This window comes from Haemorhous mexicanus, chromosome 4 (genome assembly GCF_027477595.1).
Source record: "Haemorhous mexicanus isolate bHaeMex1 chromosome 4, bHaeMex1.pri, whole genome shotgun sequence".
Lineage (NCBI taxonomy): Eukaryota > Metazoa > Chordata > Aves > Passeriformes > Fringillidae > Haemorhous > Haemorhous mexicanus.
In genome coordinates, this window is record NC_082344.1 from 25,743,444 (window position 1) to 25,758,049 (window position 14,606).

The 14,606-nt window shown below is 40.8% G+C and overlaps 1 protein-coding gene across 1 annotated transcript in view; it reads right to left on the reverse strand.

Annotated features, from left to right (window-relative positions):
• Positions 1-14,606, reverse strand: part of UNC5C (unc-5 netrin receptor C) — a 247,671-nt gene that overhangs the window by 82,470 nt on the left and 150,595 nt on the right. The window contains exon 2 of the mRNA XM_059844141.1: positions 9,603-9,824. Within this exon, the coding sequence (XP_059700124.1) occupies positions 9,603-9,824 (222 nt within the window). The remainder of the gene's footprint in view (positions 1-9,602; positions 9,825-14,606) is intronic.

Consider the following 14,606-nt stretch of genomic DNA (forward strand, 5'->3'; position numbering starts at 1 on the left):
GGGGGCAGGGAAATGAACAATAAATGGGTTTGTGTGTAAATTTATATACAAAAATCTACATCAAGTTGTTTATTTTACTGACTTAGTGACTTATACATGTTACAGATATAAAATATGCCTCTGCACATATATGTATGTATGTACCACACCCACTCTGCATGGTTTTCAGAAGTAGAGACAACATGAAAATGCCTTGTTTCTGTGAACTTGATGTGATGACACAGTTCAGTGGCTGGTGCAGCTATTGTGGGAACAAGGACAGTCTCAATGTGACACAAGGGGTCACTCGGGAGCCTCCTCAGCAGTTGTTTTCCTATTTTTTTATTCTGCAATGTGCAGGAACAGCAGGTTGGGGAAGAAGTTTAAGACCCCCATCATTTTTTGTCATTGTTCTGCATGCTGGGGATGGCATTTCACAGCTGACCTGGGTATCTTGAAAAAAAAAAAAAAAGAAAACTAAAAAGAAAAGAAGAAAAAGGCTAGCAGCTGCTTTCAAAGCAGCTTTGTCCACTGTGCTGTCAAGTGAAGTGACTTTCTCCAGACAGAGATGAAGCTTTGGGAATTTACTGTCTGCTCCCCACCCAGCATGCTTTCAGAGTTGTGCCAGGGCAGCAGTCAAAACACCAGCTCCTGAACACCAGGAGGTTTTTCTTAGTTTGTAGTGAACAAAGGAATGATGGCAGGAAGGCACGCAAAAAGGCAGCCTGGTGGTCACAGAAGTCCTTTGGTGTGTACAGCTGGGTACAGCACAGTTCATGATACTCGTCAGCTACAGGGGAGCACCAGGGATGTAAGCAAGTTCCTGCAGATCTGTGTGACTTTGACATGAAAAAAAGACCTTTTAAATTATGTAAGCAAATGCCATCAAAGTATCCCTGTAGGTCTAAATGCCTTCTTTTACTCTTTTTTTTCTAGGTGCCCCACCACTCTGAATTCCAATACTGGTTTCCACCTTAGTTGAAAACCAAAGCACTCAACCTAACCCCCAAAGCAAACCTGATCTGCTTCTAGGCACTGCTGCTCCTCAGGGCTGGCAATCCTTACTCCTCTTCAGAGGAGGGCACAGCAACCAACCCAGGAGCAGCATCAACACTCATTACAAAAATATAATTATACAAGTCACTGGGAACCCAAAAACTACAACCAACCAACCGAGATCCTCTCTGAATCAAAACCTGGGAGCAAAAAATAGAAGAGGCTGCAAGGGCCTAAAGATTTGTATTCAGGGAATAGTAGACACAGAAGTGTCTGACAAAAGACTCATTTTTTACTCTTACAATCAAAGCATGAAGTGGATGAGAAGTTATAAGGAATTGTGAAAGGCATTCCAACAAAACCTGAGAAAGAACTGTACGTAACCTTGCAGGTGAATGGCAGCTCTGCTGGTACTTACCACATCATGCTGCTCATTTATGTACAAATTGGGAATGCATGGGAATGACAAAATGAATACAGGCAGTAAACCTGTAAAGGCAGCACAAAATTAGATCCTGTATGGGTCAGAGCTGCGTGTGACAGGCACCTCTCATTCCCTTTATAACATGAGCGATGATTTGGCACCCTACCTGCAGAGCAAAAAAAGCCTCGCTAAATCTGATCTATGTGCAAAGCTTTGCTCCATACAAATGCTTTTTTTTCCCCCTAAAAAAAAAAAAAAAACCACCAAAAAACCCCCACTATTAAAAAAGTTTTAAAAGGAACAGATTTCTCCAATGTAGTTTTAAGGAATAGCAATTCTTCAGCTGATGATTTCTCTGCCTAATGAGCTGATAGAGGAAAGCATAGAAGATACCACTCAGGAAACTGAGACACAAGCTTAGATAGACATCAAGGCAGTCTGCAAAACACTTAAATGTTTAGCATGGTCATTAAGACCCCAATGTCTCTAAAGAGTGTTAGACTACAGCCAGATCATTGGGCTGCATCAGAGTTGTTTGCATAGAAATAAAAGTCAGGTATAATTTTGACTTTCCATTCCCTGAGTATTTCCAGGTATTTTTGTGAAGGAACCACAGCTCTACTAGCCCTACCCATTCTCATATTTAATTAACTGAAAAATCTACACTTACAGGATGCAAGTGTTCCTGCCAAGGTGCTACTGACTGCAGCACTTTTGTTTGACAGCACACAAGACCTTGGCTCTGCTCTTCTTTTCCACCGTGCTCTTCTTTTCTGCCACTGTATCCAAGAAACAGCTGTTTTTCATTTAAGCTCGTGGGTGTAGGATGGAGACTGGGCTTTGGGACTCACTTCAAAATCAAGACCACATTTATGAGCCTTTCAGGCATCAGACCACCCTTGCCACAGGGGCTCCAGATCCCACACAAAGGGCTCAAAAGGAGCTGGGAGACATAGATGGAAATAGAAAGCACTGCTGTGCAAAGTTGTGGCCAGTCTGAAGCTGTGGTGGGTGGACTGATGTCAGAAGACATCTCTTGGGGAATTAATGGGAGTATGAGTGTGCAACAACGGGTTTAATGAAGGAAAAACTTAGAGGAGAGAAGGTGCAGGATGGAAATATTCAGGGACGTGTCCTCAAATGCTTCAAATGAATGCAAGAGGCATTCATATTCCTCTTCTAATTATTTTAAATAACTTTATTTCCTGTCTCAGATTTGTTTTTCTAGAAGCCCACAGGAAACCTCCAGGACAATTAGGCAAACGGCTGCAGATAGGAAGTTAATGCTGCAATAAGAAATAAATATCCTAAAGCTTTTATCTTTTGGTCCCAAAGCACTTTGCAGAGGTAAATCACAGAGACACTGAGTGAATATACAGAAAATCTGGAATGGGCAAATGACCCTTCCCATGGGCCAATCATTACTCAGAGGAGGAGCATGAGAGGGATTAACTTGCAGGAGGAGCTCCCCCTGGGCCCCTGTTAGCATGCCTGAGTACCCTGAAGGACAGAGCAAGGTTGGGAGAACCTGCTCCAGTCAGCTTAGCAACAGGAGGGCCGAGGGTCTGTGATGTCCACTGCTGCTGCCTGCATAGGGGGCTGGGCACACAGGGAAAAAGCTGCTGGAAAGGACAGCAGTAGCAGAAGGACAGGCAGGTCCCAATGGCTATGAACACAACAAAAAAATGTCTTGGTCTAAGAGCTGGCTAGCCTTCTACAAAGGCGTAGAGGGACAAAGCCCTCACATATAACAGTTTGATTAAATAAGAAATTATTGGTATGTTAATGCACATAATGTAAGTGAATCTTATACTCAGTTGAGTTTAACTCAAAAACCCTCAAGTCTTTTGCAGGCCTCTAAACAAAAAGAGAATCTCCCTGGGCTTAGGGGGCGTCTTGTTATTGCCTATGAGATTTGCTGCCAGAAACAAATATCTGGTCCAGGGTCTTATTCTGTTTACAAAAGTTTATTTCCCTTCTTCAGGTATGTCCTGACCTTAGCAATTTCTTCACTCACTTCAACAAAAACTCCTTCTATTTTAAAAGCATATCCTAGAAAGTTGTGGCTCTCTGCCTCTCTGTGTATTTCTTCTGAAGCTTCCAAAATAGCTATTTTTTTCTATCCAAATATACTAATTGCTCAAGATAAAAGTGCAAACTTTGTTTGCTTGAAAACACTGTCTGCAGCAGCTTTGTTGTTGGGTATTCCCTTGATCTGGGTGAGAGGAAAACACATTCCCAGCAGCTGATTTCCAAGATGCAACCTGTGACAAGAGAGAACTCTTGCAGCACTGATAGGCACAGGGCTCCTCTACCCCAGGAGAGCTGACTGTCAGGCCACAGGGAGTGACAGGCAGAAAGAAGATGGCCCAAGTGACAAAAAAAAAAAGTCTGCAACTTAAATTTCAAGTTGGAAAAAACCCCACAAGTTTCTTGATATGTTTTATGGAAGTAAAGAGCCTGTATTTTTCCAGAGAGTTCCAGTTATTTGGAGAAACTGAGTTATGTGCTTCTTTCTGCTTCACCTGCAGCCTTTCAGACCATACATACATAAGCATGTTTCACTTGCAGCAACCTTCCAGAGAGGGAACAGACTTCAAATTATGAAAGAAAACAAACTGTAGTACCAATTCTAACCCACATCTCAAAACTATTAACAGGAGTATTTGGGAAGAGATACTCTGACACATTTTTGAATTTCCTTGAAATGAGCTGGATTAGGGCAGAGCATTGAAGGAGCAGAGCTAAAAATTGGCAATATGTTGCTGAGAAATAATTATTTTGTATATGGGTGCTTGATGTCTGTAATGGATTTGATCCAATGATAAACGGAAAATAAAATGACTTCTGACAATGGTGGAATGAAAGCAATCCTTATTTATGATGTGTGCCTACCCTTACTAACATAGCCCCAAAGGTGTTCTACCCCAGAGAATCAAAATATTGCAGGCTAAGTCTAACTGCAGCATTCAGCATCACTTGCTATTTATTTAGTGAAGTGAATAGGGACACTGGCCACATTTGCTCAGAAAAATAGCTTTTGCCTTATCCTTTGGATTCTTCAGAAATAATATAGAAAATTAGAAGGCTACAGCATGTCAAGATGCAAAAAGAGATTAAATAAAAAAGATGTGCAGACAAAGAAAATAGCTGTAAGGAAAGGAAGATCTAGAGGTAAAAGAAATGAGTAAAACATTATCCCTCCCCATCTCTCCCTGAGCTCTACTTACTTGGGGATTGGGGGCACTGGAATTTTGTATTTGGGCTGCCAAATTAAGTTCTTTAACACTGTTATTCAAAGACATGCAATACCAAGAAATAATGGCTTTCCTTTTTTATAAGAAATACTCAGATAAATGAATGCAACTTCTGAGAAGGAGAGGCTGTATGATGACCTTCGCTGTACAGTCAGAAGTCCCAGCTTAAACAATGACTTTTGCCATTAGTGCAATGTAGCCTTCTAATTTATGATGTGACAAACACCAAAATAAATGGCTTTCATGAGATGTACACACAGAGAGGAAGATGAGGCAACAGAGCCTTTTGTGCTGGAAGTGATTTTCCTGCCTCTCTACATGGTGCCAGAAGAGCACAGCGACTGTGAAGGCTTCCCCACTGCTGTCTTGGCTGCAGGATCTTGTAAGAACTGTTTTAAAGGCAAAAGGGCAGATGTCAATCCTTGATCTTTCTGTTGAGAGGGTGAGCTATTAAAGACTTGGATAGCTAGGTATCAACTCCCTCAACAGGCTGCCAAACCCATGGCTTAAGTTAACAAACTCCTATTTGCCAGATCAATGCTGACCCTACGTTGAAAGCTTGGTCTCCTTTCATTGGATCTGCAAGTCATCCAAAAATACTTTAGTAATTGGGAAAGGTAATGGTGGGAGGTAAACGTTGGAATTTAAGTGGTGGCTATGCAAAGGAACTGAAAAAAAGGAAGTCAGCTTTCTCTCTGAAAAGAAGTTCATATTTGTCCACTCCAAGTGCAGTTTGATAAACTCTCTTAATCAGACAAAAGGAGGGGGTCATCAGCAAAGTCCCCAAGACCTCCTCTCCCTCTGCATCCCAGGAAAAGAAGACAGACTGTGTAGGCAAACAATAATGCTGGGTGAATTGCCCAATATGTCTGTTTAATTAGCACTTAAAGCATCACAAATGTTTTCTCCTTGCTTGAAGGAGAGAGAAGAACATGTCTCTGGCATTGCAGAGGGCAAGAGAAGGTTTATAGACCATTTCACCTTAATAGTCACAGAGAAAATATTACAATGCATATCCAAACTAGAAAGACGAAAAAAAGCCCCAGATTTTTTTCTTCTTTTCTCTTGTACATCCCTGGGATGTGGGGTTTGATATAGCAGCATTTCATCCCTCTGGACAAATGAAAGAGGTGAAAGACACTGATTTTCTATATGTTCACAATTCTCCTACCACTTCAGAACTGATCTGTGTGTCTTGGAAAATATTTCTCCATAAAAGCACACATGCAAAATAAAAATCAAAGAATAGTGTGGGTTTGAAGGGAGCTTTAAGGTCATCTACTCAAATGCTCTACAATGAGTAGGGACATCTTCAACTAAATCAGGTTGCTCAGAGTCCCATCCAACCCAGCCATGAATGTTTCCAGGGATGAGGCATCCATCACCTCTCTGAACAACCTGGTTCAGTGTTTTTCCATCCTCATTGCAAAAAAATCTTTTCCATAGTCATTTTCAGAGGTACAGTAATTTGTAAAATGTGCAGAAACTGCTCTAACAATTATTGATGCTATTGAACTTCCTGCCCTGTAACAATGGAATTTTCTTGCCCCCAAAAGCATCAGTTCTACAGGGCTCCTTTTATTTTTGTTGCTGTTATCTTTTATGACAGTCAGCCATAAAATCAAATGTGTTCCCTCAAAAGAACTCTCATCTCTGTTTTTTAAAACCAGTGTTGTTTTTTTTTTTGCATTAATGGGAAAATATTCCAGAGACATAAAGGCATAAAAAAGACAATGCCCTGCCCTGTATTTCATATACATAGGAAATGAAAGAGTCAAAGATGTACACTAGACTTTTCCAAAGCACCCATTTGACTTCTTTATGAAAACACTCAGCTTTTTCCATAAAGAAGAAAAATTCTAGTGATTCTGAGGATTTAAAAACAGAATGTAATCATCTTCTGTGTAAAGCCTCAGGTTTCTCAGACTCAATCAGTATTAAATATTTTGCAAGGCTCTCTCTTCAGGCTAATTTAATTAAATAAAGTGGTACTAGAACACTCTGCCACTATTATGGTTCTCATCCTGTCCAGCCAGAAGGCAACAACTCCCACAGAGTTCCCAAGAATGTTCTTTACAGAAATGCTTAACTCACTGTTTAAAAAAACCCCACAGTGCAAAGTAGATCTAACTATTACTCTCACTTTGTACCTTCTCTCCTTCACAAAGAAAAAATATACAGAGAAAAATTATATTAATATTAATTTTCCTCTCTTAAAAATAAATACATATAACATTTCTATCTAGCAGATCTCTTCAAGGACAGCTTGGCTGCACTCTAATTCCATCTTGTGTGCCATTGCTATTGCTCTGCTGTTTTCTCTGGTCTTCTCAATGACACAAACAAATTTGCCTTATAAGAAGAGTTAATCATCTCTACATAGATTTCATTCCTGGGCACAGGTTCAAAGTCCATGAACACATAATCTTTTGCAAATCAAAACCTATTTCTCTCTTTCATGCATCATTTACAATCCCAAGGTGATGTACTGCTAACATCACACCTGTATTTCAGTTCACTTTCTTCCTGATTACTCATTCTTTAGAAAAGAAAGCAAAAGTGACCTTTACTCTTTTCCTCTCATATTTTATTGTCTGTTTGCCTTGTTTTTCTTTGCTTTGCTTGTCTACCCAAAGAATTGAAAGCCTGGTTCAAACCCAGTGGCAGAATATCTTCCTCCTTAGGAGTAAAATACCAGGAAAGAAGGAAGCACACAGTTTTCAGTTGCTGGGATTACACAACTGACCCTTCAGAAACACTGTGTGAGATGCCTTAGAGCCCCAGGTCACCCATGGGAAGTCTAGACCTAATCTGGTTTGTGGACAGTTTCTCCTGCCTCTCTAACCACAAGTCAGGTGGCAGCATCAGCAGCATGTAGGTTTGGACCTAGAGGGATCCTTACACCACCCTCTGGGCAGCTCAGTCATTACTTCTGTGCCCTAGGTTACAACTGCCCTAGATTGTCAAAAATAGCAAAAGAAACTAAAATAGTCTCAAAAGTGATAGAGTCCAAGGGCTTTGCCAGCCTGACTGGTGCAAGCTGCCAAGCTGATATGTCCTTCTTCAGGTGCTGGAATGAATCCTCACTGTCTCCTGCAATTTTTTTCCGCAGCTTAATCTGCAGTGAATATTGCTTCCATTGCTTTAAAGAAAATACTATTTTACCACAACCTTAATTAAATTCTTTACCCATTCCTATACCACTTATGTGCAACGAGCCCTAGATTCCAAATCTGCCTACAGGAAGGTGCAAACACTGCAGTTGCAACATGTATTAACCAATATTCTGGCAACAACCAGGCTGACTGACAAATCTGGATTTTGATGACAGTTTCATTTTAAAAAGCTATTAGTGTGACTAAGTTTGTGGCTCTTGTGCTAATAATCTGACGTGCACAGCTTCTGAAATCTGACGTGCACAGCTTCTGACACCCTCTTCCCTCCACTGAACACCAGTAGATGATATTAATCTTTAATTGATAATGGCTCCCATTTGCATATAATTACTGTTGTTTATTATGGAAAATATTTGTCATCTGAAATATTTTGATGCTTCTCTTTTAAAGATTTGCCTTTTACACTTGTAGAATTCAATATCCTTTATAGCATCACCAAGTTTTCCCACAGTGGGATTTTTGTGAAAAAGAATGAATATTTCACCTGTAGTGAAAAAACATTCATGTTTCTAAATGGTGATGTTCATGAAAACTTAAAAAATGAACACAGTCATAGCTGTCCTTCTGTTTGCCCATCTTCATTCCCTTGGGCTCCCATTGAATAAAAAACCCTGAAGATGTATTAAGCAACATGATTTCTTTTTTTCCATGTGTTTCTCCTGCTCTCAACTTGTGGAAAAGCCAATTTTTACAAATGAATACACAGGCCCCAAGTCTAATATAGACTTTTATTTTTTAACAGCCTTTCTTCCTACACCAACCTTCCCTTTTTCAAGTGAGAGTACCAAGAAAAGCTTATGCTTTTGATCTCTGTGCAAATAAATGAGCTGAAACAAATAAAACCTGGTTCACAAGAGACTTCCAAGACATCTGGTGGAGTTATTTTTCTAAGTAATTAGACCAAGTGGTGGTGCAATTCCCAAATGGAAAGTACCTTCTCGCTTGGTATCCAGTTATTTCTCAGGGCCATCAAAACAGCAGTAAGTCCTGCTTCTCTCCTTGCCTGTGTCTCAGACTCTATTGATTACCAGTCTTCCCAAACACTGCTTTATTACTCAAGTTTTTAACCCTCCCCCCTCCCCCTTTTTTTTTTTCTTTTTTTTTTTTTGTGCTATGAGGATCCTGTTTTACTTCCATGAATGTCAGTGGGATTTCTGGTATTGACTGAGGAAGGATGCTAAGATACTGTAGTTCTCTCCTTCTTACAGGCTCTACAGAACAGGCAGAGCAGTGCAATGAATAACAGCAAGGTGCTTCCTCTGGATCAATAGTGCTCTAAAGTGTGCCCAGGTGTGCTTTTTCCTTCTTTCTTGCAGAAAACTGATTAAATTTCTCCTTTTTTTCTTATATCTCCCCAAGAAAACATCATTCTAGTAACACCCCAATTGCTCCTTGACACTTTGGGGAGAATGTGCTTCTCAATCTGCGACAACATCACAAGGCAACCACTGTGAATTTGTGACACTGGGGAAGTGAACTGGGAGTAGACCTGTCTGAAGAAAGGAATTTCATGCATCATGTGCATGCTTCTCCTGCTTTTCTGGTTTCAGAATTGGTCAGGGTGCTCTACACTCCTGTTCCACTAGCTGACGTGGATGCAGGCACCCCCCTGTGCTATGACAGGAACATTTTGAAATGCCAGATATGGAATTCCCAGCTGTAACAGGAGTAAAGAAAAGCAGCTGCCATATGAAATGGCTTAGATTGCAACAGTGGGCTTGATATTAATGGTGTTCATTCTCATCCCTTCACAACACAACACAAACTCACCAGAGGTTTCATCTACTCTCTCGTCCACCACATGGTCCTTCTGATGAACCCACTCACTGTTGCACTTAAAATAGATTTGTGTGGCTGGGCTTGCTTTGCAGTACAGATTCACAGGCTTGTTCTTCACAATGTAAGCCTCTTCGGGTTCAATGAGGAAGTGGGGCAATGGCTCTGGAGGATCGGATGGAAACGTTTCTGGAAGCTCATGAAAAAAGTCATCATCTGTAAAGGAAAAGTGAAAGAACCAAATTCAGCTGGCAGACACTTGCAAAATCTTCATGAAAATTAAAAAAGGTGCATAGTTTTTGAATAAAATGTCATCTTAGGAGCATTCCTAAACTGAGGCTTAGATGCATTGCTGTTTCCAGACTGGAAGAAACTGTTCTTTACATCCTGAACATTCTTTCCTCTCTATGATGTGACAGGGTTGTGCACATTCACAGTCTGGGATCAGTCCTTTTTTACCATCATTGGCAATACCAGCAATAAAGCTTTGTGCTAGTGCTTGGTAGAGTTGCCTGCAAAACCATAAAGAGAAATAATAGAAACTTTCAGAGGCTTCAAGGCCACATTTTCAATAGTGACTTATCACACTGCATAACCGGGTGTGTGCAATAGCTACTGCCAGCTGAGGCTGGTCTAAATAGGAAACAGTACCTTTTGAAACAGATGAGCAATTTGAAATCTGCTGAGGGCAAAAGTCTGAATGCAACTCCAGTCTGCACCTCTTTGTTCATACACTGACTCTCCTGCTAAGACTGCTAATGAAGGTGCCAAGCTATGCTTTATTTACTCTGTCAGTAGAACCTTGGTCTGTGCAGTCCCTGCTATGGAGAGGATGTGGGAGCTGGGGCATGGGGCAGGAAACCTGTGAAATGGTGACATTTTGGGCAAACGTGGACACATGCTCTTGACATAAGGAACCTCAGCACCTCTCTGGTGCTGCTGGTAAAGAATTAAGTCAATGAAAGTAGTCTGTAGAAGGAGGAAAAGAATCCGTTGTGTGGAGGCAAGACTGAAAACACCAAATGTGCCTACTTTGCTTTCTCCCTCCCTCTTCACAAATCATCTTTTACAACCCCTCTGCCCCTTTGGGCAGAGGAAGTCTTCCACATCAGAAAGCACCAATTCAGCAGAGAATAACCCTCTCCCCATCTTCCTCCCCATCTGCCATCAGAGCACAGGAACATCCAAGAGGCTCTGAGCAGCAAAGTGGTGGGGGGCACCAACTGCTGACTGACCCACCAGTGGTGAGCTGGCAGCCCTGAAGGCCTCACTCAATCTCTCCTTTCTGCCTCTGGCACAGTTATCACTATACCTTGTGACAGATGCTGATACTGATCAATAAAACTCCATGGAACATCCAGCTGAAAATCCTGCCTAGCTGTCTCCTCCCTGCCAGTCTTCATGAAGATGAAATGTCAGATGGCTCCCTCCCCAAACCTGAGACCTCCCTGTGCAGACCCTGTCCAGAATTACAAGGGGCACGACTCTCCTTCCAGATACTGCTTTTCAGAAGGACAAGAAGGAACGGGGACAGATGAAGGGCAGAGGGAAAGAATGCAACATGGTACCTATCCATGCAGCTCTATGAAGGTAAACTGCATGTCTTTATCACTGATGGGAATACCTTACAGAGCAAAACATTTTGTGAACTTCCTAAACTGTTTATGAAGAGAACATATGTTCACCATTTTTTTTCTTTTTAATTTCCCACTGCCCTTCATATTAATTTAAAAATACTCCTGTCCGTCTTGGCGTCTCATTTTATAAGGAATATTAGGCCTGACTCACTACTGCATCACTCCCTGAGAGTTAATAGAAGTGAACTGGTTCAAAAATAGAAAAAAGGGCCAATAAATAAGGCCTGACATTCTTCTAGCAAAGGGAAAATCCGTGAGACACTATAACACTTCCATTTCCATCTCCAATTAATCATTTCCAGATACTCAAATTAAATTTAATTTTTTATCACTTTCCCATGCTTCCTTTATTTCTGCAGTTTCCTTTTCACTCTGACCACACCAGCCTCCTTCCTCTGCAATCCTATTTCCTCTCCTCATTAGGGATTTCTTCCTTGCTCCATTTTACTCCCTGTTTTTTTTCCAAAAAGAAAGATGAGTTACAGTAAGATAATGGGAGTTCTCATTTGGTTTCATGACAATGAAACATGTCTGAACTGAATCAAGAGGCTTTTTGGCATTCCTCATCCCCTTCCATGCACATCTCCCCTCTTCCCCTCTCCCACGTGCTGCTCCATAGACATCCACAACATAGAAACATTAGAGATGAATCATTTCCCCTGAATTGCCACAGGACGTATCTTTTTCTTCTGGTCATTTAATTGCAAATCAGCAAGCAGACAGATGGAAACTAACAAAGCACACATATGTTTTATAATTAAACAAGTATTGCTTCACTAATTTCTGGTGACTGGAAGAACAAATGTATTTATTTTCACCACTAAATTTCTGTGCGTTATCAAAGGCAATAATTACAATGCCTGACCAATTAACTGCACCTTATCAAAGATAACTAGAAAGTCTAAAAGGAGGGAGCAGTAAGCTGCAAAAGAGAGAGAAAAAAAAGAAGGTTTTCAAAATTATTTTTAATCAGCCTGGAAAATGGGTGTGGATTTTGGTTTTCCCTCCTGAAGGTAACGGCTTATAAAGTTTAGGTATTATTTGTATGTATTCAAAGTACTGCCCAGTACATTATGATCAAGTCTCACAGTTTGATTGTGGTGATGGCTGCTTCTCTCCACCAACCTGACATCCCAGAGTCCAATACAACAAGCCTGTTTTCTTACTGCCTTCTTGCTGTGATTCCTCCTTACTCCTCTTGTACGACAATAAAGCTCAGCTTTATTTTTCCACACTCTCTCATTTCTATCAAGAGGCATCTGAACCACTCTTAAATGTTAGGGATATAGAGGAAAACCATTCACAAACTGTCACACAAATAGTGCTCAAAGGCTGCCTCGTCCCTGGAAACTAGCATTTAAAACCATCACTTTCAGAAAGAATTTAAGATAGTAGCTAAGAAAAATTTTTTTTTTCTTTTTAACTTGAGAATGCTCATTCAATCCCTGCCCTCGTACTGCTGTGGTTAATAGCAACAATGGTGGTTTTTTATAGAGCAGTTTCTCAAGAGGAACATATAGAATATCACCATGACTGCGTTTGGCAGAAGAAGCAGCAATCCCACTGTAAAGCTGGTCTACCTCCATTAGCACTGAAGGACACTTGCTCCTGCTTTTCACTGCTGAAAGGCAACAGGTGGCCTAATCCACCTGTGTGAACCACAGTGGGAAGTCACTTGGTGTTTCCTGCATCCCCCAAAGAGGTGGGGTTGGGTGCTGCAGGGAGGCAAAGCACCCCTCCCTTCTCACCCAGGCACACCAGCTGAAGTAGTAGGATGGTGGTTTACAGGTAGAGAGGGTGTGTAGCCCCAGTTCCTCTGTGCCAGGCTGTGACACTTGCTTCTCAGGATGAGAATCTTTTGAGGAAGAACAACCTAAAATCCCCTTATGATGGCTTGCACATCACACCAGGCACAGCTGTGTCACAGCTTAGGACAGTCAGCCAATCAAGCTGCTGACCTGGGACAGGGTTTTGAGCCATCAACCTTAACACACATCTTGGAGCCAAGTCTTGCATTTTATTTTCTGAATTACAGCCCTATGCTGTCATGCTCTCACTGTAATGCTTGCAGCAACATGCAAGTATAACTATAATGTTAGTGTAATTATATAGCAAACTATTCCTAAAAATCTGACAGAAATGCCAATATAGGACATTTGACTGCGTTGAGATTTTTTGCAGTTCTCTAGAGAACAAGACCTGGTAGCACCAGAGCAATCTAATGAACCTGTATTTTCATGAGGACACAGTTTCTAACAACCAAATAAACACTTCCATCAGTTTCTCCTGACCAGCTCTACTTAAACACAGGTCATTCCTGTCTCCATACAAAAATCAAAATCTGACTTAGATTTTTCAGAGATGATTTTGTTATCACCGTGTGGCCTGTTGAGCCAATCTCTATAATTTGGATGGAGACTGCCTCTCATGGTGTGCTCCATTGCTGCATGAGGGGATAAATCCTGCCTGAGACTTTGATCTGCATCTTCCTGACGGTTATCGCCGGTTATTTAAAATGCTCCTCTCCCAACGGTGCAACAAAGCAGCAAACTTTGTAACTCTCTTATTAAACTCTCCTAAGAAGCTAGACATTTTTTTTTTCTTTTGTCTGGAGGAAAAAAGCTAATTAAATCATTTGGGAGTGAGCTGGAAGTGTAAATACAAACAAACACTAAAAATTCACATACTTGATTTCCAATCATTATGCCAATGTCATGTGCAGCAAGTTCCCCTCACAACTTTGATCAAACACAAACACAAGACACACATTGTTCTCCCCTGTTGTAACAAATCCCCTTCTGTGCTCAGTAACTTTGAGCTGCAAGTTTACTTCTGCAGTATGTCACATTCATCTTTATTTTCACATAATAAAGTGTACAGCCCATCTGTTGTTATTGACTGATTTATATTAGCAAGACAAAAACCTGATTAATGGTACTGCTAAACTGGTTCCAGTCATGCAATTCATTCATATTAAGAAAATAAATTTTTTAAAAGCCACTTTAACCTATATACTTGATTTGGAATTTTTATTTTAGTTGCTGGCCCAAATTCAGATACACTTTTACTTGCCTTCTGTAGTATCTGACAACTATGTTTTTTAAAAGCAAAGTCAAAGGCAAATCTATAGGAACAGGGGAAATACCACTGAAATCAGCATTGATTCAATCTGGCATGGGCTGTCACACGTAGGAATTTTAGCTTAAATTTAGTTCCGTTTTCTTTTAAGGTAAAACAAATCTTTGACTAAGTCAGGAACCTTTTGATGTTAGGAAAGGTCTTTACTCTTTTCATGCATTTGCCTGTAAAACTGTACATATTATAGCTCTCCATGCATAACACGTGAAAAGAGAGATTTAAT